The following is a 26761-nucleotide window of genomic DNA, read 5'->3' on the forward strand; positions in this document are numbered from 1 at the left end:
AGTGAATTAAGATGCAGTGAGGGTTCCCTTGCCAAAGCTGAGTTCTTGTCTGTCTGAATCCATTTGTGAAGTATAACCCAAGTTCTAAGAGCTGCATGCACTTTCCAAAAAAGCTAGGTGGAGCTCATAGAGTCCTTCCAAAGTTGGCTACCAAATTGTTACTTTTAATATGAGAGAAGAGGGCAATTATTAGATATGCAGGGAATAATCACATTAAGTAAAAACTACCCCAAGTGAAGTTTGCTGCTAAGTACATATGCATGTCCATCTAGTTTCCTGGCAACAGTATCTAAGTGGTTTGCATTCATTTTCTTCCAGAATGCTTTTTCAAATTCCCAGTCCACCCTTCAACCTGGGGATTTCCCAGTGCTCTCCCATTTAAATGCTAAGCAGACCTTAGCCTGTTGTAGCTTTTTGAAATAGGCCATTTCAAGCTGTAGCTTTTTGAAATAACTCAAATACATGCTGCCATCTGCTGGGCTTTGTCAAGTTACATTTAATTAAATTTAAATAAAACCAAATGCAGTTTCTGCCTATTTTTGGGAATGCAGATCCTGATGTATCACTGCAAATGAGCCATCTATCTGAAAAAACTTGTGCACCTCTGTCCTAATGAAAAAAATTGGGTCTGATAATTATGATTGAATGCAAAATTATATTAGATAATAAGTCTTGTAAATGATTTTCCCCATGATCTCTCTTTTTTTAAAAAAGAGAAAGCAATTTAAAACTTGTCTAGAATAAAAATGTAAGAACTGAAAAGGGAGTAACACCTTGTGAAACTTTGCTTTAGCTTCATATGCCAGATTTTTATTTGGTGCTATACACTTAGAGGTTCATGTCAGGCTCAGCCCAAGAACAATGAAGAGTCAGTCCATTCAAACTCTGGTTCTTTATTTGCTCACATCATACAGATAGAATCTTGCCAGACTAAAGCTACTCTAACTGACCTAAGGGGAAATAACCTAGGAGAGCTCTTGGGTGGGGCTATCCTGAACCTCTTCCATTTTCCCACCATTGCCTCCTGGACTCTGCCTCCGCTTGTCTCCTCCACCTCCTTGGAATATGCTCCCTCCTTCCTGAGAACCAGCGGCACTGCCGAAATCCACCACAGTTCTGCTCTTCTTAACCCTCTGTTTTTTATGCCTTATCATTTTTGTTTCATATTTTGTAAAACTGTAAACCATTATTAGGAATTTAAACATCACTTTGCACAAAAACGGTAGCACTTACGTAGTGGTAACAATAATTCTGATCTTTTCTGTTCATATTCTACATGCAGACTGTTATAACGTTCCTGATGCTCAGGCCGGTCCACAGATTTAAGCTGCGAAACGTAACCATCCAGAAAGCAATCCAGCAATGCCACCAGCTGTTCTGTCACTGTGCTACGAAGCTTACTGTTAGCTTGTGGGTAAACCTTCTTCAGAATGATTTCATGTTGCTGCACTATTGTTGTTCGCACACCAACAGATGCTTGAGAAGACCATAAAAATATTTTAATGACATTTCTACTAGTTGAAACTTTAACACTAACACAGTACATAGATAAATTAAAAGTGAAATGGAAGTGCATATGTGAATGAATTAACTGTTTCTAAAGCAAAGCAGCATTGTTCAATAGAACAACAGGCAGACTTTCCAGCAAGAAGAAGAATGGGCATTAAAAAGAACGGCAGCAGAGAGAAACCTGTGGCTCACAAATGAAAAGAACAATTTCTAGAGCCCCAAAGTATCCACTTATGCTCCCATATTCATTCAAATGAGGTTGATTTAGGTTTCCTGTGCAAATAATTGAATACACTATCAGCATCCTAATATATTTTTGCCCCACCAAATAAATGCTTAGGTTAGGGTGCATGAATAACTGCATTGCTTCCAAGTCATGAATCAAAATGCTGCCAAGTAAATTAATAAGTTAACATTAAACTCCAGGAGGTGGAATTAAGAAATGAAAGCAATTCACATTTTTAAAAAAACATTGGTTTTATCCACAGGAAACCTGTGACAGGCATCACAAACACAGCACTCTAAGTGACTAAATACACAAAATAGAGGGAATTGTTTAAAGGCTAATACAATACTAGGTATGTGTAAGAACTGTATAACTAGGACCATGTTATAAACCAGCAGCAAAACATCATGAATGCCATTTTAATTATTCTCACCTGTCCAAGGTACATACTCAGGTTCAACTTCAGTGGGATCTCTTCTATTATAGAGATAAATTTTAGACTGGCGATCTTGGATAGCAGCTTTTAGCATATCCTTCACAAAGAAAACATGGCAAAGAAAATATAACTTGTCAAAATTAGTTTCATGGAGCATGCCATGTTTTTAATATAAATATAATTCTTAATTATGAACTCATGTAGTCATTTTTGTAAGGATTACAGACCATTGACAAATAAAAGGGAAGTATGCACATGCAAAGATGAACGCCCCTAGACAAAAGCCAAGTAATTTTTAATATCATAAGGGATTCAGAATTTTTTAAAAAATGAGAAAACAGATGGGAAAAGTGTCCTATGGTTTCATATACTGCTCTTGTTTTCAGCAACAGTGCATTCCAGGGTAATTAATACACAGACACACACACACACCATCAGATCGTTTAGGAAAAAGTTTTAAACATTTCTGTTCATAAGATCTTTGGTCCAAAATTAGAAAATCATTCTGCAGGTTTAATCATCCGCAAATGTATTTGATAACTACATAGGCAACCCTTTACTGATAGAATCTTTTTTATATTTCTGTTCATTGTTTTATTAGGTTGCAATTTCATCTACAATACCTGTAGAAGTAACTTTGCATGAACAAATATGAAAACAAAATGTAGTAAGCGGCAAAATCCTAAACACAACCCAATGTAGACTGGCAACTGGATAAGAAAAATAGAGCCTGGGAAGACATATTGAGAATGGTCTTCACTTGAATGGAATGACTGGCCAAAAAATATGAACCAACTCACTGCTTTTAAAAGAAAGGACACTTTGTAATTTCTTAATTTCATTTTGCTATGGAAAATGAGTTTAGCTATTTTTTTTTTTTAAAAAGTGCTATTGAATCTGGTCGATTTCCCCAAAATATGTTCCTTATTTTTTTTCCTTCCACTACAATGTGTTGTAATATGTTGCAGTAGGTAATAGATTGTAGTGGTCGCACCTATAAGAGTAGCTAATAATGTGGAAACTTGAAACAGGAGGTTCTTGGTGATGGCACTCAACTATGGAATCTCCCAGGCACATCATGGTTGGCCTTCACAGTGTCAAGATTTTTGGTAGAAACTATATATGCCTCTTCACCAAGGTGCCTGGCATGGTTATACGTTGCTTTTTGAGCTAGTATCTATTCTGGCTTTTGTGATACATGCTTTCTTTCATGTATTTTAATGTTATATAACACTTCAGTTGACGTCTTCAAAATGACTACAGACTCATCAGATTCCTGCTTTTTAAAATTAATCGCTACATTAAAACAAAATAGTAGACTAAGCAGTTTAAAATTCCACCAATCTCAATACAAGGAATTTAAGCATATGTTTAACTGTCCTACTCAAATCAAAAGATCTAAAGTCATTTTTCTGACCTCAGTAAATCTAAACTTTGCTTGATTTCTGGGTAAAATAAACAAGTAAGGTAAAGGTAAAGGTAAAGGTTTCCCTTGACGTAAAGTCCAGTCGTGTCCGACTCTAGGGGGCGGTGCTCATCTCCGTTTCTAAGCCTTAGAGCCGGCGTTGTCCGTAGACACTTCCGGGTCATGTGGCCAGCATGACTCATGGAACGCCGTTACCTTCCCGCCAAAGCGGTACCTATTGATCTACTCACATTTGCATGTTTTTGAACTGCTAGGTGAGCAGGAGCTGGGACTAGCAATGGGAGCTCACCCCGCTGTGCGGTTTCGAACCTCCGACCTTCCGATCGGCAGCTCAGCGGTTTAACCCGCAGCGAGGCTGCTGGTGAGATTCCCTGAACTTCGCCACACTACACTATTCTGCACACTCCATAAATGTGCTCCAGAGGAGTAAAGAGTCCTTCAGGACACATTTACACAATTACAGAGAGATGGAAAAAATGTTAAGCCTCATTGCATGGATAGAAATTGGTTTACATAACATTAGGTATAATCAACTTTGCTGGTTTCTGTCACAATTATTAATATAGAATATAATACCTTTATGATATTGTTTACATTGATAACTATATCACCCCATTCCTCAGACTGAACTGATGTATCCTTTAAGACTTGTTTTTCCTTTTCCAGTAAGCATTCAAAAATAGTATCTATTTGAGAAACCTGAAAAACAAAAAAGTGTCACACTGGTATTCCACTTGGTGAAGACATCGGGTGCTGAATTTTTTAAAGATTCGCATCAGGGGTAGGCTATCTTGCATATACTGCATAATTTACCCCCCCCCATTTAATTTTCATTATCAAGGCATGATTGTCTTCTATTAACTTTTTGTCTCTGTTCCAAGACATTTGGACTATATCTAGGATGCTTTCAGGATCCTCATATGTTTTAAGGATTATTCATGTAGAAAATCATTGTGATTCTGGCTAGCAAATAATTCTCACCTCTCTAAAAAAAACATCAGCAGGTGTTAGACCTGAAGGAATGTCATCTTCTCTTTTGTTCAAAGCAATCTGTATTGCAGAAGTCACAAGATCTGGCAATCTGTAATGATAGTTCTTGAGAGCAATAGCTGCTGCTAATTTTTCTGCATGTTCACAAAGTAATAATCGCGTTGCCATTGGCACGCCTCTTACTTGAACAGAGTCCAGACGTCCAAAGAGATCAACCTTAGATAGAGATAGTTGTAAATAAAAATGTATGCCACATTGTTATCCATATTTCTATCTGACAGCATTAGGAACTTACCTGGCGAAGAAAATCAATGTACATAGAATGTGCTTGCGATTTATTATCCAGCTGGTGAAGAATAATGATGGATGAGTTGGTAAAATTTGCTGCATCTGGACAAAAATGTGATCGAGAGCATTTAACTTGTTTACTTGTTTTAAATAATCTTTGAAAATGCAATTTTACTTTTCAGTTAACTTAAATATTTGATATACACAATTCTTTCAAAAACTATTTGCCCCCTTTTGGATGTTTGCATATTTTTGTCAGTGTTATATAAAGGGGATCTAACAGCAATGTGTTTCTTTCCTTTGCATCAGGACTGGCTGCAATTTCTGATCAAGAGCTATAAGGATGTCTACTCCAAGAAGTCAACAGAACTCTCTAATCATGAATATATTCATGTTCAATCTATACTGGATGATACAGCAATTTTCTTAAATAGAGGAATGCATAGTATGGAGGTTTTCTGGCTTCAGCTCTATTTTGGAGGCCTTCGCCTATTTCTGCCCACTGTGCATTGTTTCTGAAAAATGCCGATTTGTTCAGGATATGTATGCAATTGAACAACTATCTTTGTTTTGAACATGAAACAAAACATCACGTTTCAGACATTTCATTAAACTGCTTGCGTCAGTCAGTGTTTGGCAGAAAATATACTCGGTACATTTCAGGGGTTCAGAATGTACAAAAATCCGGACAGGGTGAGTGAGGCGAGGCAGGTAGGGGTTGTCATCTTCTTTCCTCACCAGCTCTCAGCATGGCATGTCCACAGGCCTGCCCGCCCCCAATTCTTGCAATGCATTCCTTACTTCTTCAGCCACTGACACTCCTCCATAACCTACCCTGCCAGCAGCCTTCTCAATGCTTTCCCTCCCTTTCCCCTGAGCCATCACTGGTGCTGTAGCAGAGCATATCTCACTGGATGACTTGTCCCTGTACCTTCCCAATGCCCTCCCCTCCCTCCCGGACAGGTACAGGGGAAGGCTGGTCGTGTTCTGGAGCGCGCTCTAGATCAGGGTTTCTCAACCCTGGCCACTTTGAGCTGTGCGGACTCCAACTCACAGAATTCCCCAGCCAGCCCTGAAGTCCACGCAGCTTAAAGTGGCCAAGGCTGAGAAACACTACTCTACATTCATTTCAAGCACCAAGAAAATTCAACAGGATTGGCTATACTTCTGGATTTATACTTAAACACACCAAGAAGGTCCCAGTCAAATAATACTATTGCAGAAGAACTCCTTGGAATATTCTACAATGCACAGGAATTCCTTAGCATCTAAGGCAAAAATAAAAGGGGCTACCTAAAATTCTAGTACTCTGTATTCTCTGCTGTTGTCTCAAGAAGGGAGAAAAACAAAACCTTCCACAGATTGTGATTGTATGTACATAATTGGCATAGGAAGAAAACATTTTTTTCTTCCTAATATGCTTTATTTTTTGCATGTGAAGTTTCCACCCTGGTCCCCAACATAAAGGAATACTTCAAAGCACTCTGACAGATATACAGTAGACAGTGCTAGGCCTTTGTTGATGGCCACTAAAGGATATGCTTTTCAGTTTATGTGGGATGCAGGGCAATCCTGTTGAATTTTCCTGTTGCCTGAAGTGAATGGAGAGTGCGTTCATTCTGGAACATGACCAACACCCTCCTGCACCAAGATATGGGGTGGGAGAGGTGAAGACTAAACAATGGGATATGCCATGCTGGGACATCAGTACTGGCAGCCAAAGGAAGGAGAGGAGAGGAGAGGAGAGGAGAGAAGGAAGGAAAGATGCTAGGAAGATCAGAAAGTGCCAGGCTGGTGGGATATCCTGCACTGGAACACTGGGAGTAGCTGAAGAGCTAAAGAAGCTGGGAAAATTGGGGATAGCTGGGCTGCCATCCTGGGAGATACTGCATGGAGAAGGGATTGCTAGCTTTGCCCTCCCCCCCACCCTCCGGTATTAATTTCCTTGGCACTGCCCCTACTCATCCCAAACCACTTTGCCTGCAACATCCTTACTGTTTCATGCAGGGACCAAAATACCTAGCATGTGTGTTTCAATTCAGGCATAGACCACCAGTAAACAGCTTTTCCATGCATATCCACAATAACATTGCAATGCACCCTTGAAGTACACTTAGGTCCAATATAAACTCATTTATTGTTTCTTCCTTTTATATGCAGGAATCCATACCTTCAGGTACAGATTCAGCCCACCGTGGATCAGATGTAGGATAATCATCTATTAATTCTTCACTGACTTGAGTTACAGCTCTATCAAGATCAGCATCAGGACCTAAATCTGCTTGCTGGGGAAAAAGCTCAGCAACTGTGGCATTTGCACCCTTCACGTCCTTCCTGCAATGAACAAAAAGGCATTGTAGGCTGATCATTATAATGAAATATTAACTAGGGTAGCTTTGTCCATAGTATTCTTTTCTGGTTGAGCTTCCCATTTTAAATACTGCATTAATGAAAAGCTGTGATATTTTGAAGCCCTCAACTGAAATTGCCAGCAATGTCACCCAAAAGACTATTACATCTGCTGCACCAGAAAATTCTACATCCCAAATGTCACACTGCTATCAAACCACAAGGAACGCGTATGCAGATCATCTTTGTTGTTTATGAATTCTTTGACATGTACAACACTTGAGAGCTTTATAAAGATCACATCTATCCAGCTTGCAAAATATAATTCAGAAAGACATATACAATAAACATTTCTGAATGAACAAGAAACTTCCAGGTGATGTGGCCTCCCCTATTTTATTCATCAAGATCTGAATGGGTGCCTCTCCCTATTAGAGCCCTGTCCTGTCTCTAAACTCAGTTTGACTGCAACAAATTGCATCATGCTCCCTAAATGCTCCTTTTGCTGGGAATATGGCAATGGAAGATGAAGCCTGATCTCTGTTTTCACTGCTAGATCACTGACCCAAAGGCACTGACTTTGTTAATTTATATCCCACCTTTTTCAGGAGTTCAAAGTGCTATTCCAACAACTGCTTCCAACAACTCTATGAGCTAGGTTTGGCTGAGAGTGACTGACCCAAAGTTACCAAGGAAGTTTCCATGTCTGAGGGTGGATTTGAACATGTGTCTCCCCAGAGCCAGTTCAATATCTTAAGCATTACACCACGCTGGCTCTCAAGGACACTGCCTGTTGATTTATCTGCCCACCTCAGGTGGCAACTCAGTAAAAGAATGCATAATCAAGCTTTCAGATGTCAAAGCTATAAAATAAAACAAAGATGGGTAAAAATCTCATTTGTTTAGAAATTGGTAAGTACCAATACTTGTCATTTCCTTGTACTAAGAAAAATCTGTGTAACCTTATTGAATTACAGTAAGTTTCTAGCAAATTCTATAAATTTTTGCTGAATTTATTCCAATTAAAAAACACCAGAAGCAATGGAATTGTTGACTGAAATGCAGCTTATGTGAGGGAGATCCATTAATTCATCAATTTCATCCTTATAGTGGTGCTTAAAAGTTCATGAATCCTTTTGAGTTTTCAATATTTCTGCATAAATATGACATATAACATAATCTGTTCTCCACACAAGTCCTACAACTAGATAAAGACAACCCAATTAAACAAATGAGTCAAAAACATTACACTTGTTCATTTATTGAGGACAATGATCTAAAGCTACATATTTATGTGTGGCAAAAGTATGTGAACCTTTGCTTTCAGTAATTGGTATGCCCTCCTTGGGCAGCAATAACTACAACCAAATGTGTCTGATAACAGTTGATCAATCCTGCACATCGGCTTGGAAGAATTTTAGCTCATTCCGCCTTACAAAACAGCTTCAGCTTAGGGATGTTGGTGGGCTTCCTTGTGTGAACTGCCTGCTTCAGGTCCTTCCACATTTCTATAGGATTAAGGTCAGGACTTGGACTTGGCCATTCCAAAACATTAACTTTCTTCTGCTTTAACCAATCTTTGGTCATACAACTTGTGTGTTTTGGGTTGTTGTCTTACTGTATGACTCAGTTTCTTTTGAGCTTCAGTTCATGGACAGATAACCTGACATTTTCCTGTAGAATTTGCTGGTACAATTCAGAATTCATAGTTCCATCAACGATCGCAAGCCATCCTGCTCCAGAGGCAGCAAAGCAGGCCCAAACCATGATACTGCCACCCCCGTGTTTCACAGACAGGATAAAGTTCTTATGCTGGAATGCAGTGTTTGCCTTTCGCCAAACACAATGCTTTTCATTCAAGCCAAAAAGTTCTGTTTTGGTCTCATCTGTCCACAGAACATTCTTCCAACAGCTTCTAGCTTATCCACGTGGTCTTTCACAAACTGTAGATGGGCAGCAATATTCTCTTTGGAGACCAGTGCCCCTCTTCTTGCAACTCTGCCATGAACATCACTGTTGTTCAGTGTTCTCCAGATGGTGGTCTCATGAACACTGACAATAGCCAATGCAAGAGAGGCCTTTAGTTCCTCAGACATTATCCTGGGCTTCTTTGAGACCTCCTAGAGTATTATGCACCTTGCTCTTGGTGTGATCTTGGTTGGTTGACTGCTCCTGGGGACGGTAACAGTGGTGTTGAATTGCCTCTATTTGTACACAACCTACCTGACAATGGAGTGGTGGAGTCCAACCTTTTTGGAAATAGTTTTGTGACCTTTTCCAGCCTGGTGAGCATCAACAACTGTTTTTCGAAGATCCTCAGAAATCTCCTTTGTTTGAGCCATGACACACTTCCACATACTTGTGTTGTGAAGGTCAGAGAGCCTCGTGTGGCGCAGAGTGGCAGGTGGCAGTATTGCAACTGAAACTCCCCACAATCTGAGTTCAATCCCAGCGGAAGCTGGATTCTTGGGTAGCCGGCTCAGGTCGACTCAACCTTCTATCCTTCCGAGGTTGGTAAAATGAGTACCCGGCTTGCTGGGGAAGGTGACAACTGGGGAAGGCAATGGCAAACCACCCTGCTCTATAGTCTTGCCAAGAAAACGTCGCGAAAGCGGCATCACCCCAAAGGGTCAGACATGACTCAGTGCTTGCACAGGGGACCTTTCACCCAGAATTCTGTTCTTTAAATAAGCCAGGACATCCCTCCCTCACACCTGATTATCATCTCATTGATTGAAATACCTGACTCTAATTTCCTCTTCAAATGAACTAATTATCCTAAAGGTTCACATACTTCTGCCACACACAAATATGTAGTTTTGGATCAGTTTCAATAAATAAATGAACAAGTATGTATGAGGATATGTGACCTAGAATATGTTAGAATATTCTAGGAAGAGGATGATATAAGAATATTTTAAGAAATATGTTATATCTGGAATTTCTATTAAAAAGAACAAAAAAATAGGCCAACCTTTTTATCTTGAAAGTTTTGGAAAACAGTTTAGTTCTGATTATCCATTTCTACCAATTGATTGATTTTCACAACCATTTCCAATCTGAATTTTTTTCAATATCAGATCCAAATGCTTTTAAAAACAGTAAGCAGATATCAAGATTTTGAAAGAAAATGCAGTTTATTTTATTATATTAGTGATATCCTGAGGGTTTAAAATTAAATTCTGTAGTTATACCAAATATTTGCCTCAGCAGTTGTGAATACTCTCCACTTCCATATATGTAAAATCTCAGTAGGGGAGAGAATAGTAGACCTTTAATTATTAAAGAGAATCTCCTTGTCTTACTACTCAACACAATGTTACAGATGACAAAATATTTTAAGTTTATGATTTTCAGATAGTTTTTCAAAGCTCCTTAAGTGGTTCAGTAATAGTTTTATTTTTCATATGCCTATAACTAGGCACAATTACAAGTAATAAAACACATAAGCAAAATTTAATCCAACAACTCACTAAATTTTAAATACAAAGCTTCAGAAACCTGAATGGCCAATAACACTTAAGCAAGTATTGAAACCTATATCCAAATACCAATACATTTCTGCATATAATACTAAAACCAGCTTTCACAAAGGCCCATCAAAAAAGAAATTTAATTCTGTTTAAAATCTGGTAAGACTACTCCCCAGACATAATTTTGGTGGAAGATAATTTCTAATGGCTAATTGTGGCTCTCAACCATGATATGGCTATTTTAGTATGAGAAGGTATCAGTCGTTCTTTGCTAGACAACTGGATCGAGCGCACAGATATAAGCAAGAAACAGATTTTCCAAGTAACTAGTGTGTCCATGTGCATGGCCCAATAAGTTAACATCAGCAGCTTGGTAAGAAGGGAGAAGGTACCTTTGGCAAATACTCAGCCAATAGATGGCAGTAGTTCTGGGGAAGCCCAGAACAAAGCAGTGTCCTGTTCTAGACCCACATCAGGGGTGAAGAGAGGTATCAAGTCATCTGGCCAAAAGACTACTGCAATAATCCAGATGTGAGACAATCAGGGCATGAACCAGTTTTGCCCTGACTAGAGTTCTGTGATAAGGAACCAACCGATCCTATGAACATTCAATAAATGGAAGTTACAAGTGTTGATGGTTTTACTGATGAAAGGCTGTAAAGCAAGTCATTCATTGAGTTGGATACCTAGGTTCCCAACCATTGAGGAGGCCTGCAGCTGGAAAACAGAAAGAGAAGGGGTGGGATGATCAGGACAGAACACAATAATCTTCGTCTTGTCCGTGTTCAGTTTAAGATGGATAGAAGGCAGATTTTAGGGTGTAGGTTGATGACTAAGAATATGTCAAAATGCATGGCAACAGTTTAGAAATAAACTTCTGAAGACTATAGAAGGAGAACATGGGTGGCTACAGTGAAAGCAAGGGACTACTACTCCAAAGGAAAAAATATAAACGCCAAGATAAGGGGCTATTATCCTTTCGTCTACTCTGCAAGTGGGAGCTCCTGAAAATTGTGAGTTATGTGTGCTTGCAGGCCTCAACTGCTTCTTAGCAGTTTAACCCTGATTATGGAACATATCCTGTAAATATATGGAACAACAATTATCCTGTAAAACAAAGCTCTAAAAAGTCACCTTTCAGACATAACCTGCTATGAATAATGAGGCTAAGCTTGGGTTAGCAGGGAGGCATGTGGTAAGTAACTGGCGGAGCTGCCAATAAAAGCATAGCAACACAGGACACCTCCCAGGATGTTCGAGAGAGAGGAGGAATTGAAGAGAGGGATTTGGATGGTGTGGGTGGAAGGATGGATCTGAAGGATGCTTACAGTCCTATTTTAGGAAAATTTCTATCTGTCAAGAAGGTGGGCTAAGAATGTAGCTAGTGCCAGTAAAGGCAAGTATTGACAGCCTATTGATACGTTGTAATGTTAAGTAAACCTAGTTATCATCGATTTTAAGTTAAGAAAATTCGTTTCTTTAAATGTTAAGAAAGTAATTGTGTCATCCCATACCTTCCCCATGTTCTACTAATCATGTTACTTCAGAGACACAAAGAAACAAGAAAAGGGTTTGATGGTGGCAGCAAGACAATTAAATCCCATACAGTGTAGGCTATCCCAAAGAATGGAATTTTGCCCTTATTACACACTAAGTAATACATTAAGGTTTTGAGAGTGCAACCTATTAGAACATAAATTGTGGATTTTTAATCCACCACTCATAAACAATGTATCTTCCTAATTAACTTCTTAAGCATACAGGAAATTCAATAAAGGCAATGTTAACATTCTCCTTATACCACTGATGATTTAATTATTTAATATCTTATCTATTTAGTACCTGCAAAACTGTAAGAAAGAAGATTTTAGCATTTTAGTTTTATCTTCTTGAGCTACAATATCCATTCTGGAAGAGCTATCAAAACCAATGCTCTAAAAGAGAAAAGTAGAAAAAAGTGAAAGTTAAAGGATCATTCAACTACAAAAAAACAATAAAAACAATATGGTGTGGCAAAAGATGCTAATAGGAATTAAATGCCAGGCAATACTTTCCCCTCTTTCCCACCCTCTTTCCGAGTTCCAAGCAGTTATTACCTCATCATTGGGCTTAGCTACAGAATAGGCTAAAGAATCCTCAATGTCTTCAGGAAGTAAAGAATTGATTTCCTTGGAACATATAGCTACAAGTCCACTTTTTTGAGCGAAAAAAATGGGAAGCCGAGCAGAAGAACCTGCTCCTAAAATTTTATCACCTAAGATACAAAAATAAATAAATAAAATTGGACACTCATCATCATCATCATCTTGACTGAACTTCAATATGTTTTGGATGGCAATTCATTCTCCTTGAAAGAGCAAAGCCTCAGTCTTTGAGTGTTTCTTGATCCTCAACTGTCACTGGATTTTCAAGCAGTGACTGTGACCAGAAACAAGTTTCCAGAATTATGATTAGTGTGTGAGCTACAACCCTTGCTAACCTGGTCAGTTTGGTCAGTGTTTATCCATGCCTTAGCTATATCCCAACATGACATTGTAATATACAGGTAGTCCTCGCTTAACGACCATTCATTCAGCAACTGCTCGAAGTTATGACAGCACTGAACAAATGCTAGTTACAACCAGTCCTTAAAGCTATGGCTGTTGCAGAGCCCCCCCGCCCCATTATGAGATCAAAATTTGGGCGCTTGGCACCCCACCTGCATTTACGACTGCAGTGTGTGCTTCAGCTCCCCACACCTGCCTATCTCTCCCCATCTTTGCTCTTTTGGCTGCCCTGCACTCTGCTGCTGTCTACCCCTGCCGCCCCCCACTGTCCCCAGCTGACTTCTGCCACCTTCTTTCTCCTGCTGCTGACAAGGTGCACCCAGCCAAGGCAGCTGCTAGCTCTTGGTGAGGCCTTCGGGACAGCTGCCTACCCCCCCCCCCGCCATCTCTGCCATTTTGGCTGCCCTGCACTCTGCCGCTTACCTCTGCCACTCCCAGCTGGCCACCATCTTCTTCCTCCCACTGCTAAGGCATGCCTGGCTGAAGCAGCTCTGGCCCTTCACAAGGCCTCATGGAGGCCTTGTGCAGCCTTGCAAAGGGCCAGCAGCTGCCTTGGCTGGGCGCACCTCATCGGCAGCAGGAGGAAGATAATGACCACAGCTGGGACTATCAGAACTGCTATCACGAATTGGTGTGGTCATGTGATGCTTCACCTAATGACCACTTCGCTTAGCAATGGAAATTCCAGTCCCAATTAGCGTTTTTAAGTGAGGACTACCTGTATTGTACCTTTGGCCACCCTTGAAAACTGCCTGCAAGTTGCAATTGGTGCAAAAAACAGCAGCTAAAACTGCTAACTGGTGCAAACACAGGAATCACATGACGGCTGTACTGAAAAATCTACATTGGTTGCCAATTGCTTATTAGTCTTATTTAAGTCCTGGTATTAACCTTTAAAGGCCTAAGTGGCTTAAGAGTGACTGAAGAACTTCTCTTCTGCTATGAACCCTAAAACATCAACATCTTCAGGTGAAGGTTTCTGAAAATGCCCCCATCATTAGAAACTTGTCCATCTGGCACACAGAAATTTGTCCATCTGACAAAGCTTCTCTTTCTGAATAGCCTGGAAGCAATAAGTGGTTGTCTCCCTCTCCATTGTTTTTGACTTTGATTCATGAAGTTACATATGGTGACATTTAGGAAAAGAAAATTTCATAGTTAACTCCAAAACTTAGTCAATAGTCAATGGTAAGAGAAACAAGAATCTTTGCTGCAGTTCTGGAGAAAGATGGAACACTTTCATTAGCTTGTGTTAAACAGTTTAAATTTGTTAAGATTCTCACCCTGAGCACTGAAAATAATCTTCTCCTGTGGCAAAGAGGTTCTTCCTGTTCCAGTTGAACAAGCAAATACCTCATTTTCAGTATAAAGACAAGCAGAATGGCTGGAAAAATCTGGGACTACTAAATGACACATCAGTTCTTCAGGCTGAAAAATATGGCATTAAGTATTACAAGAAATAACTACAATATTTAGGAATGAAGCATTACTAAAAGCAGCAATACCATCTTCTAGGTATGCCTAACATCTTCTAGGTAGGCCTTCTGTATGTAAATATTAATTGATAAACTTGATGCTTGATGCCTACCAGGACAGGAATGGCAGGTTATAAATTGCAAACCTATAGTTTTCCATAATGATGCACCATTTTTATATTTTTTAAGGTTCTGAGCATTTATTGATATATTGATAAAAATAACGCACACATACTTTTTCCTAATATACATAGAATACAGATTTATGGTAAATCCTTTTCTAGATCACATGAAATACAATCTGATACATATGAGTCATTTTATAGTACATTTCAGTACATATCTATTCAGGATTCTCAAAGAATTTAATATGCAAAGACTTGTAGCATCAATTTCTTGTTTTATAGAGTAAATTAAAGCAGTTACTGGTTCTATTTTTTAAAATCTTTACCTATACTGTTTTTAGCAATTCAGATATTATTTAAGTGACATTATGAGACAACAGGCAACTGGGCAGGAAGAGAAATTTCTTCTGTTTCTATGGATATAGTTCAATCAAACATCATTTTCACCCTCCCAACCAATCACTTGAAATGATATTCTATGGGCATGCTTAAAATCAGAAACATCAAAAAAGCATTTAAGCATAATGCCAATTACCTGAAAAGGTGGGTTATATTGAGTGACCTCTACAACCATGTTATCAGATGTGGGACAACCATTATCTTCTACAGTTATCAAAGTATAGTAAATGAGACAAGGACTGTCACCAAGATGCCAGGCTGCAGCCAAAATAACCAGTCCATCACTACTCATCAGAAAAGACAATTTACATAATTACAAATTGATGTTCAGAAATATTGGGTAATAAAACAGTAATTTTCAAATAAATCAATATTAAGCTGTTTGCTTGTCTCAGAAAATACTATTTTAAGATCTTTACATGGTCCATAAACCCAACTTATTATATTTTTAAATTGTGTTTTGGAGAATTTGGGCAGTATTTTATTTATTAAACCACCAAACTAAAATATATAACAGCTTCTTTTCCTAGCACACCGAACATTATTCAATGCATTCTATAATGTTCATTTTTTTAACAAAAGCAGGTATATAGCAGGGGACCTGCTTACAGTCACTCATGCCCTCCAGATTGGACTACCGCAATGCACTCTACATGGGGCTGCCCTTGAAGAGCATTTGGAAGCTTCAGCTGGGGCAGAATGTGGTGGCACAGGTAGTAAATGGTGCTGGTTTTTTGGTGCAAGCTACACCACTGCTCTACGAGCTGCATTGGCTTCCAGTGTGCTTCCAGGTGCAGTTCAAGATGCTGGTAGTTACCTTTAAAGCCCTGCATGGCTTGGGACCAGGCTACTTATGGGACCATCTCTCCCTAATTGTTTCTACCTGTTCCACCTGGTCTGGGGGGAGGAGCATGCTCCAGGTGCCATCAGCTAAAGAGTGGCGGCTAGCAAGGCTCAGGAGGAGGCCTTCTGCCATGGCACTCACCCTGTGGAACATCATTCCACCAGAGATCAGGTTAGCGCTGACCCTGCTGGCTTTACATAAGGCCCTAAAAACTTGGTTTTGTGCACAAGCCCAGAGCCCCAGAAGTGTGACAGAGCCTGTTTCTTGGCTTTGCTGATGGTTATTTCATGAAGCTTGGCTGCTATGTGTTTTTATTTTATATTATGTATTTTATTATTTTTATTGATTTTATTGTAAGCTGCCCAGTCACATATGTGATTTGGGTGGCTATATAAATCAAATAAATAAATAAATATCAGATGAACATTTAAGGATTTTTTCACTCTTGTTTAGCCAAGTAAACAGTCTTTATTCCTGTGTGTTTAATTATTTTTTTGACTAAATTATCTCTTCCTGATAGTATGGATAAAGGAGAAAAGTATTTTGATAAGAACAGTGTCTGAATTAGTAATAACACTAGAAAAAAGACACAAACTATTTGCAAAATATATACAAGAATTCATAACAGAGCTAACTTTCTAAAAAGGAACTTACGAATTTTGCTGCAAATCCAAATACTGCACATTAATATCTCCCTTAATGTCCCCATAATTACTTTCTGATCCCTGTAAAAATAAAAGGTTGTTAAAAATACCAGGAATAAGGCAAATATATAGTTTTATAGTTCACATATATTGCTTCTTACCCATATTGATTCCATGATATTTTCTTTAAGTACTCTGTTTATATCCCAGCTGAGGACTTGACGCTCTGCATTATCATCTATTTCCCATTTATAAAGACTTGAGCTGGTCACTGCATAAAACCTTGAACCATCTTCATCCCAAAGAACACTAGAAAGCTGAGTTAAATATAAATTAGGGATAAAATACCAGTGTTTGATACACTGCAGTTCTCTGTTTAAAGTTCACATTAAGAAAACAGAAAAGCTTAAACTCCAGTTCAAAAAATGACAAAATACTGTACAGAAACAGAATAAAATAAAAAATAACACACATATGAGTGTATTGCACAGTTGTTCTGACAGTCATGCAATATAGTCTAGACAGCAATCAAAACTATATTAAAATGCAGCATCAATACTGGGAAAATGTGGTATCAAAAATCAGAGTCTAAAAGAAACGTTCTTGCATCAAATATTAATATTGCTACCACTGAAGAAATCTGCAAGTTTATATAATTCTATTAAATAAACTTCAACCCTTGAAAATCGAAAGCTTAATTCATGACACTCATATATATTAATATTATCAGCATATTGATGGGATGCTTTTAGAACTAGAAAACTGGTACTGTAAAACCACGGAAGTTACAGATTGATTTCAAAAGCATCTGCAAATGATCAGTTCAGATCCCAACTGTCAGGCCCAGCCCAAGAACAATGAAGAGTCAGTCCATTCAAACTCCGGTTATTTATTTGCTCACACCGTAGAGACAAAATCTTGCCAGACTAAAGCTACTCTAACTGACCTAAGGGGAAATAACCTGGGAGACTCCAGGGCGGGGCTATCCTGAACTTCTTCGTTTTCCCACTGTGCCTCTGTTTATCTCCTCCATCTCCTTGGAATGTGCTCCCTCCTTCCTGAGAACCAGCGCCACTGCTGAAATCCACATCAACAGCTGTCCACCTCCCAATAACTCACAGAAGAGGGAAGAACAAGCAGTTGAAGGTGGAGGTGGGCTGTTACAATTTGTTATATTTTATTATTGCCACTGTAGTTTTAACTTAGTTGTACAATTGTGCCTCTTCTCATTTTCCCTTGGGTTTTAGAAAAGGACAAGCCTACCTCCATATTTTTCTTCTTTCTTGTTCTTCTACTTTCTCTGCTTTTCCACTGTTACTGTATTCTAATGTATTTTCAACTTTATTGGATCTTCCTTGATCCTGCCACTAAAGAAAATGTCTCTCAGATGGAGCTAAACTAAGCCTGATTTTTGCCTTGACCATAAGCATGTACTGTTTGAATTTCTTCCTATTTACACTTCTCAAGGCTTGTTAAGTACCTAAGACTCAATGAGTAGTGTGGATCCTTATGTCTTGTCTTTGTTTGCTGCTAATGATTCAAATCTCTTGACTGTTGAAACCCATCAGGATGTTCCCTCTGCCACTGTTTCCATAATTTCCTCCTGACTTTCAGATTTACCCATGGACATGAAATACAATTAAAGCCTGTATGAAAATGCTATAAAGGGAGGAAGGGTGTAACAAAGCAAGAGAGAGATGTTCCTGTATTACAATTCTCTGAATTCCAGAATTTAAAGTAAAACTGCCACTGTCTATTGCCCTGTCTGCATGTGCTAATTTTCTTAACACTGTTTACCATCAGCATACAACCCAAATGCTAAACTCTCTAGAACAGAAATAAGGTATCATTTGAAAAACTAGGCCAAGTCAGCTCCTGAACCTCAAAATCCAGTGATGCTGTAACATCACCAGAATTAGTAGGAGTGTGGGCATTATTTTTTAACCCTTTTTCTGATTCTACCCCTCACCCCAGAGGTTTTAAAGATGGGAATAGAAACAGGAGGCCTTTCAGAGGCAAACTGTTACATTTCCATTCTTAAGCTTCCTAATCTGAAAAAATGATCCCTTATTACTGTTCTGGTGCCAAATTCACTTCTGGGAGTGGAGGAAGGTGAGGAGGATTGTTAATGGAACGTTTGCTTCCCAAGACTTCCCACTCCACCTATAAACAACCCTACAAAAGCCTGAATTTGGTCCAATAAAGCAACCTTTGGGGACAGGAGCCAAACATTTCAATTGGCATACTGTTTCTCTTCTCAGCCTTAATTTTGAACAAAAAATACTAGGCAAAGCACTAACATTTGGCCAATTTGTTGTTGCATTTCAGTTGGGGATCTTGAGGTCTGAAGGGACTATACACAGATTGCTGGGGAGCCATAAGCTACCTATAGTTGTCTACCAATTGTTCCAGGGAATTTAGTCTATATTGAGTCCTGTTGTAAAGCATTCCTTTCATGTGAGAGAAATTGGAAAATAAAAATAAAAATTCAGCATTAAAATCAAGATATATTTATTTTTAAGACTTACTTCTTCATCATTACTAGGTGACAGAATCCCAAGCAGTGAAGAAACTTTTCTACCTATTCCAGAAAACATGCCTTGTCCTTGAGGTAAACCATGCTGGTAAATCTTGCCATTACTATCAGGTGTAAGTCGGATAAACTGGCTCCTTGATGAGGATAAAATAAAGCTTCCGCCCTAAAAGAAAGCTCAGTTCAGCTTCTTGGAGAAACTGTATTAGCATTTAGTTTTAAGAAAATACAGACTTGCTAACCCACCTCAAAATTATAATTCTATTTCATTTTATCTATAAATAGTGGGGAAAAAAAGATTTAGAGCTTTTACTAAGTTGTCACAAAGTATCATGTTTACATTCATCTTTAATGTACCTTAACAGCTGTAAGAAAATTACAAAGAGCACTGCCGAAATCCGTGTACGTCTCAGCATAGGAACTTTCATGCACAAGGCTGGGCCAGTAACGTATCGTTCCTTCACAAGTGGCAGCCATTACTGCAAGAGACTTGCAAATATAAAACAACAATATACATGTTAATTCTGTTAATTAATTATCTAATGTTCAACTCAATCTCAAGATCTAGGGTTTGTTGCAGTATAAGGTAACAAGAAATAAATTTCTAGTCTGCTGAGAATTATAAAGTTTTCACCTTAATTTATATCTGTATTGCAATGTCTCCTAACAGATTTTATAGCATATTGTCCTCCATTGAGCCTAAGTAGTTTTTTAATGTTGAAAAACAGATTTTAGATGCATTACAAATTAGAACAACTTTATCAAGATAAAAAAAAACAAAGGAGTTCTTGTCTATGAAAAAATGAAAATATCAAGAAAAACAAGCAAAACTGAATAATTCAGAAATTAGCTACAATGCCCCCTGCCTGCCTGGGAAGAAAGTAACAAAAATAGATCTTATTTTTTTCATTCAGTGATTAGGCCAGCCAAAGTGGAACAATTATCTTCCTTTTTAAATCACTCTGATTTCAGCACTATGAGCAAAGTGCCTTAATTCAGTGGAATTAGACAAATAATCCTGCCCTGAAAACAAATGCCTCAGAATGCAGTATATGTGTATGAAACAATTATCTGTTTTCAACTATTTTATTCCCATTTCAGGAAGAATTCTGATCAGTACTTAATGTAGTAAATTAACAGTCATTATACTTATTTTTTATATTTGTGTTGTTATATTGGACAAAGTCATTCCCCAGCTTTTTATTTAAAATTATGTTTAAAGACTGAACAATTGTACAACTAAGTTGTAAACAAAAATGTGTGGTATACTGACTGTACATAATTTCCAAATGGACCATGAAAATGGCATAAATTGGAGGTATAAACGATGTCTTCAAAGGAAATCTAGATGTTCCGAACCTGTAAAGATGATGTTTCACCAGGAACATTAAGGCAACACACTGCTACTAGGTCTGCACTCCAAATATAGTCACTGGATGGCAACTGTAGTTCTTTGCATATAAACAACTGTAACCCAAAAAAAATTAATGTGTAGCAATGTTTTAATTTAGTGTTCTGCATTTATATTACTCACCGATATCATTTCATGCTTTGAATAAAAGTTTGGATTTCTGAGATCAACTCTAAGTTATTTTTCCTCTAAAAAGCTGACACATATAATCTAAACCATCTTAAATAAGATACTGTATTCAATACTGAGTTCAATGTTTGGAAGAGATATTTTGGATGTCAAAAAACTGCTGTCACTAAAATGTAACTTTTTAAATAATGTGAACCATGTGCAAAAGTTTTACTGTGATGCAAAAAAAAAAAAAAAAAAAGAATAATTTGAAATTTTATCTGCCTAGCACTATGAAGAAATCAATTAAACACATGAATGACACATGAGAACTCTTTCTCAGGTGAGAATTGTTTGTTTTATTGCCAGGGATGCTAACAAGTAAATGTGGATCTTTATTTCACTTTTTAAAGACTTTTTTTGAAAATATTTCAGTATTTTTGAAAATATTACCTTTTTTTTCCAACCTCACTCATGCTGGCTGCAGTCTAAGCAAACTTATTTGGAAGCCTACCACAGCCAAAAAAAGCCTTTTTTCAACTAAGAATGGTTAGACTTGCATAATTACTTTTCTGTTATGATGCACAAGTTAACAAAAATTTACTGAGACTACATCAAGTAGTAACTTATAGGAAGAGCTATTCACTTTGATGACCAGGTATCCAATATAAAATTATTATTTGCAGAACGATGTGGCTTGTTTCCATTCCATTTCACCCCAGAATGTGCCAATTATGTGATGCACTCTTAAAATACTTGGATTGCCCCATTCTAGGAGGGAAAAACAGAACATTGTGTAATGAAGTGAGCTACTCATTAATGTAAAGTCTAAATGTTCTAGAAAAAATGCAGTATAGATGTATTCCAAATTCACATTAATGGAGCCCAGAGAAACACTGCTGATTTGAGGCAGTTCATTTGCCTACATTTTTATTTCGAACATATCCATGATTATAACTAAGCCTACTTAAATACATTTCAACTTACTTTACCTTAGCAACTGATGATTGACCAATCTTCCAAATAATTAGTCTATCTTTATGGACTAGCCAAGCCCATCCACTTTCATCTAGCAGCACACTCAAATGGTCCTCAGCTAGAATACATAACAGATTCAAAATAAATTATAGGTATAAATTTTAAAAAAAAATCTAGGCTTGCCTTTTAATACCTCTGAGGAAGACCTAAATCAGCAAGTAGATTCACAGGGCAGAAAGGATTCCATTAGACACCCAAGGCATGCAGGTCTTTGAATGAATAATGTTAAGAGCGTGGAAAAAATATCAACCAGTGACCATCTTGTAAAACTGATATAATATGTAGTCAATTTCAGAAGACAACTCGATTCTATTTTGTACAGGTAGTCCCCAGGTTATGACCACCTGTTCAGCGACCATTCAAAATTACGATGGCGCTAAGCAAGGGGAACTTTTGACTGGACCACAAAGTTGCAACCGTTGCAACGGCCCCACGGTCAAGTGATTGTGATCCAGGAGCATGGATGCCCAGCTCGCGATTATGTTGCAGCTAGCCGCAGTCATGTGATCGTCACTTGCAACCTTCTCTGCTGGTTTCCCACAAGCAAAGACAATGGGGAAGCTGGCAGAGAAGGCTGCAAGCCGCTCCCACCATTTTTTCTCCCAAGGAGCCCCGCTACAGAGTACAAAATCCCAGGGATCTCATGCGTGGTCTCTGGGTTACAACGGCAACTGGGACTTCCAGGATTGCCATTGCTAAGTGATGCGGTCACCTGACATCATGCTTTACAACTGCATTGCTTAGCAACAGAAATTCTGGTCCCAATTGCTGTCGTAACCCAAGGACTATTATCTGCTGAAACTTCTCAATACTTCTGAAAGGCACCACGTACAATGAATTGCAACAGTTTAACATGGCTGTACTAGAAACAATTTATCACAGCTGATAGAAGGTACTTTCAGGTACAGAATGATCTGAGCCTCAGATCAGTAATAGTAATAATAGTAACAGCAATAATGAGTTAGGGTTTCCAAGCTAAGTATTTTCTCTTCAAGAGAAAATGCAAACCACCCAGGTTAGCTTGAATCACTTTGATTTTATAAGTCACTAAACAGCAATGTTGCTGTCTTGCTCATTTATAGATACTAGCAAAAATCATGTTATTTAATATTCTAAATTCTATTTTTCATCATATAATTATCATTTATTTGTATGACCAAATTAAAAAACTTTTTCATCGTTTATTCGTTCAGTCGCTTCCAACTCTTCATGACTTCATGGACCAGCCCACGCCAGAGCTTCCTGTCAGTCATCGCCACCCCCAGCTCCCCCAAGGTCGAATCCGTCACCTCTAGAATATCATCCATCCACCTTGCCCTTGGTTGGCCCCTCTTCCTTTTGCCTTCCACTCTCCCTAGCATCAGCATCTTCTCCAGGGTGTCCTGTCTTCTCATTATGTGGCCAAAATACTTCAGTTAAAAAAAAACACAACTTACCATCAGCCATTCTCAAGGCCTCCATAACTTTTACTGGCAAAGGTGAGCCAAACTTTTTTACATCATAGTTGATGGTTTCACTTCCTGATGGATGATGTACAACCTTTGTAGGTGTACACCTAAGCAGAAGAAGTTTTAATTAATGATTTAATAATGAAATTAATAGCATTGATTTAAGCTTTGTTACATTCAATATGTTTGAATTCTTTAGCTATCCAACAGTTCAAGTCAAAACAAATTGTATAGATTGTGATTTTACCAGTTCCTACAAAGACCCTTGCTTTTAGTATTTTATTTCATTTCTGTAAGCTTTCCTTCACCATTCTTATAGTTAACAAAAATATTTCACATAGAAACCAAGTACTACTCCTGCCTATTCACATTCCCAAACTGTTGATTTTTGGTAAACACTGAAAAAAAAAGCAACAATATTTGTGATCAAGCTGAGAAAAAATGATCAGGCAAAGTTTAAAATGAGGGAATGGTGTTAATCACAGATAAGAGCAAGTGCCATATATATCTGAAAATGTAACTGTGGCTTGATCACTGCCAGAACATGCTTCCCCACCTCTTTGTTGAAAATGCAGCATGATTAATAATCAAATCATGAGTGCAATTTTGGAAAATTTGGTAGGTGATTATCTAGGGAGAAAGGACTCATTAAGTCAGAAAACATCATTATAATTTTTGTGTTCTTTTCCCTTCCATGTTTCTGATGTTTTTACTATAGATGTTTCTATCTATAGTCTATGAAAAATAAATAATCTAAATGAAAAATTGAGCAAAACCATTAACTAAGAAGTCTACTATAATTCAGTTTGCAAAACAGATTTCTGAACCCTTTTCAATGTCATGGAGACTAAGCTCAACAAAAATTCAAATTAAGTAATTTTTAAATTGTTTTATATCAAGTCAAACCACGGACTAATCTAGCCCTGATCTGACTGGGAGTGCTGCTCCAAGGTCTTAATGGAAGGAAACAGGACACACGCACCTATTAGCGCAATACACACATAGACATTGTTTATTCGTCCAGTCGCTTCCAACTCTTCATGACTTCATGGACCAGCCCACGCCAGAGCTTCCTGTTGGTCGTCAACACCCCCAGCTCCCCCAGGGACGAGTCCGTCACCTCTAGAATATCATCCATCCACCTTGCCCTTGGTCGGCCCCTCTTCCTTTTGCCTTCCACTCTTCCTAGCATCAGCATCTTCTCCAGGGTGTCCTGTCTTCTCATTATGTGGCCAAAGTATTTCAGTTTTGCCTTTAATATCATTCCCTCAAGTGAGCAGTCTGGCTTTATTTCCTGGAGTATGGACTGGTTTGATCTTCTTGCAGTCCAAGGCACTCTCAGAATTTTCCTCCAACACCACAGTTCCAAAGCATTGATCTTCCTTCTCTCAGCCTTCCTCATGGTCCAGCTCTCACAGCCATATGTTACTACGGGGAACACCATTGCTTTAACTATGCGGACCTTTGTTGTCAGTGTGATGTCTCTGCTCTTAACTATTTTATTGAGATTTGTCATTGCTCTTCTCCCAAGGATTAAGCGTCTTCTGATTTCCTGGCTGCAGTCAGCATCTGCAGTAATCTTCGCACCTAGAAATACAAAGTCTTTCACTGCCTCTACGTTTTCTCCCTCTATTTGCCAGTTATCAATCAAGCTGGTTGCCATAAACTTGGTTTTTTTGAGGTTTAGCTGCAAGCCAGCTTTTGCACTTTCTTCTTTCACCTTCATCATAAGGCTCCTCAGTTCCTCTTCGCTTTCAGCCATCGAAGTGGTATCATCTGCATATCTGAGATTGTTAACATTTCTTCCAGCGATTTTAACTCCAGCCTTGGATTCCTCAAGCCCAGCACGTCACATGATGTGTTCTGCATACAAGTTGAATAGGTACGGTGAGAACCCCGCCGTACTCCTTTCCCAATCTTAAACCAGTCCGTTCCGTGGTCTGTTCTTACCGTTACTTGATTGTTAGACAGATTCCTCAGGAGGCAGACAAGATGACTTGGTATCCCCATACCGCTAAGAACTTGCCACAATTTGTTATGGTCCACACAGTCAAAGGCTTTAGAATAGTCAATAAAACAGAAATAGATGTTTTTCTGAATCTCCCTGGTTTTTTCCATTATCCAGCGGATATTGGCAATTTGGTCCCTAGTTCCTCTGCCTTTTCTAAACCCAGCTTGTACAGCTGGCAGCTCTTGCTCCATGAATTGCTGAAGTCACACACCTGTATGTGTGTCTGTGTGTTTGTGTGTGTGTATATATATATATATATATATATATATATAATATGTATATATATATAAAAAATTATTCACTGCCCATGTCACTCAAAGAGCAATTCTGGGCAGTTTACAATAAAACAAGCATATTTTCAGCAAATTTATTGAATTTAGAAGCTGTCATACAATAAACTAAAAGTGAAAATAAATAAAATCATAGATATGCTCAGTACTATAGATAAAATCTGAAAGAAGGGTCAGCCAAACAAAAACATTCCAGAATAAAAGTACCATAGTTTTGGCACATAAAATAGTGATGTTATAATATTCAGTATAAATACTACATTTAATTTTATTAAATAATGGGTTAATCTATCATTTTATAATCTTGAAAATCAGAACTTCATGGACAAAGTTATGTTTCACTGAGCTCCAGAAATACAAATATGAGAACTGCTCACAGGATCAGAATTGATCAATAGGATACCTTTAACTCTCATCCCACAACACCTATCTGTCTCTTGGGTACATTAAGATTTCTTACCGTGCTTCTTAAATGCAAGGAATAAAAGGTACACTTTTATTAACCCTCTGACAAGAAACATCCAGCACCGGAGAAATAAGAATGCAACTTTTTTTTTTTTTGGTTAAATAAGTGGCAGCTTAATGAGCCCAACGTGGGAATAATAGATTGCAGCATGCAAGAGGAAAGCTTAAATCCTTCCTTTCCTCTGAAGGCAGCACTGCATGTGAAAAAACCACGCATCTTCTCCAGGGAACCGAACTTCCCAGGGAACGCCTTCCCCTTGTGCTCCCGCCTCACCTGGGGAGAGGCGCAACATACATTGTTTGCTCATTTGTTATTAAAACAACACCTATGCCTTAATACAAACATGGACGTACAGAGAAGCCATCCCCGACTTCTTCTCCGGACGTCCCTCGCAGTCTTTGCACCAGGCGAGCGGAGGGAAAGCCCGGTCAGGCTCCACCCCCAATGGGCGGGGCAGGGTACTCACCGCGCAGAGAGGGAACCAACGCGCCTCCTCGTCGCCGGCGAGAAGAACGCTGGGGAAGAGGCTGATGGGGCCGTCAGCATTTGGCTCTTCTTACCTCCAGGGCGGAAGCTTCTTCGGCCCGAGCCGCCGCCGCCGCCACCTGGAGTGTGAGGCGAGGTGGGACTGGAAAGGAACATTGCCGCCTCACACGCGAAAAACCGAGCAAAACCGTTACAAAAAGCCCCGCCGCTGTCTCCTTTCTCGTAAAGCTAGAGTGGCGC

The 26761-nt window shown here is 38.7% G+C and overlaps 1 protein-coding gene across 1 annotated transcript in view; it reads right to left on the minus strand.

The window, feature by feature from the left end:
- The window catches only part of NUP133 (nucleoporin 133), a 39536-nt gene extending 12775 nt beyond the window's left edge, over positions 1-26761 (minus strand). The window contains exons 1-18 of the mRNA XM_063306996.1: positions 26502-26761; positions 23257-23375; positions 21775-21878; positions 20623-20730; positions 19621-19752; positions 19259-19429; positions 16892-17047; positions 16741-16811; positions 15379-15526; positions 14527-14671; positions 12794-12951; positions 12540-12631; positions 7046-7209; positions 4883-4977; positions 4579-4803; positions 4174-4296; positions 2169-2268; positions 1234-1476 (exon numbers count right to left, since the gene is read on the minus strand). Coding sequence (XP_063163066.1) covers positions 1234-1476; positions 2169-2268; positions 4174-4296; positions 4579-4803; positions 4883-4977; positions 7046-7209; positions 12540-12631; positions 12794-12951; positions 14527-14671; positions 15379-15526; positions 16741-16811; positions 16892-17047; positions 19259-19429; positions 19621-19752; positions 20623-20730; positions 21775-21878; positions 23257-23375; positions 26502-26677 — 2530 coding nt within the window. The 5' untranslated portion in view covers positions 26678-26761. The remainder of the gene's footprint in view (positions 1-1233; positions 1477-2168; positions 2269-4173; positions 4297-4578; positions 4804-4882; positions 4978-7045; positions 7210-12539; positions 12632-12793; positions 12952-14526; positions 14672-15378; positions 15527-16740; positions 16812-16891; positions 17048-19258; positions 19430-19620; positions 19753-20622; positions 20731-21774; positions 21879-23256; positions 23376-26501) is intronic.

Source organism: Candoia aspera, chromosome 1 (genome assembly GCF_035149785.1).
Source record: "Candoia aspera isolate rCanAsp1 chromosome 1, rCanAsp1.hap2, whole genome shotgun sequence".
NCBI classification, from domain to species: Eukaryota; Metazoa; Chordata; class Lepidosauria; order Squamata; family Boidae; genus Candoia; species Candoia aspera.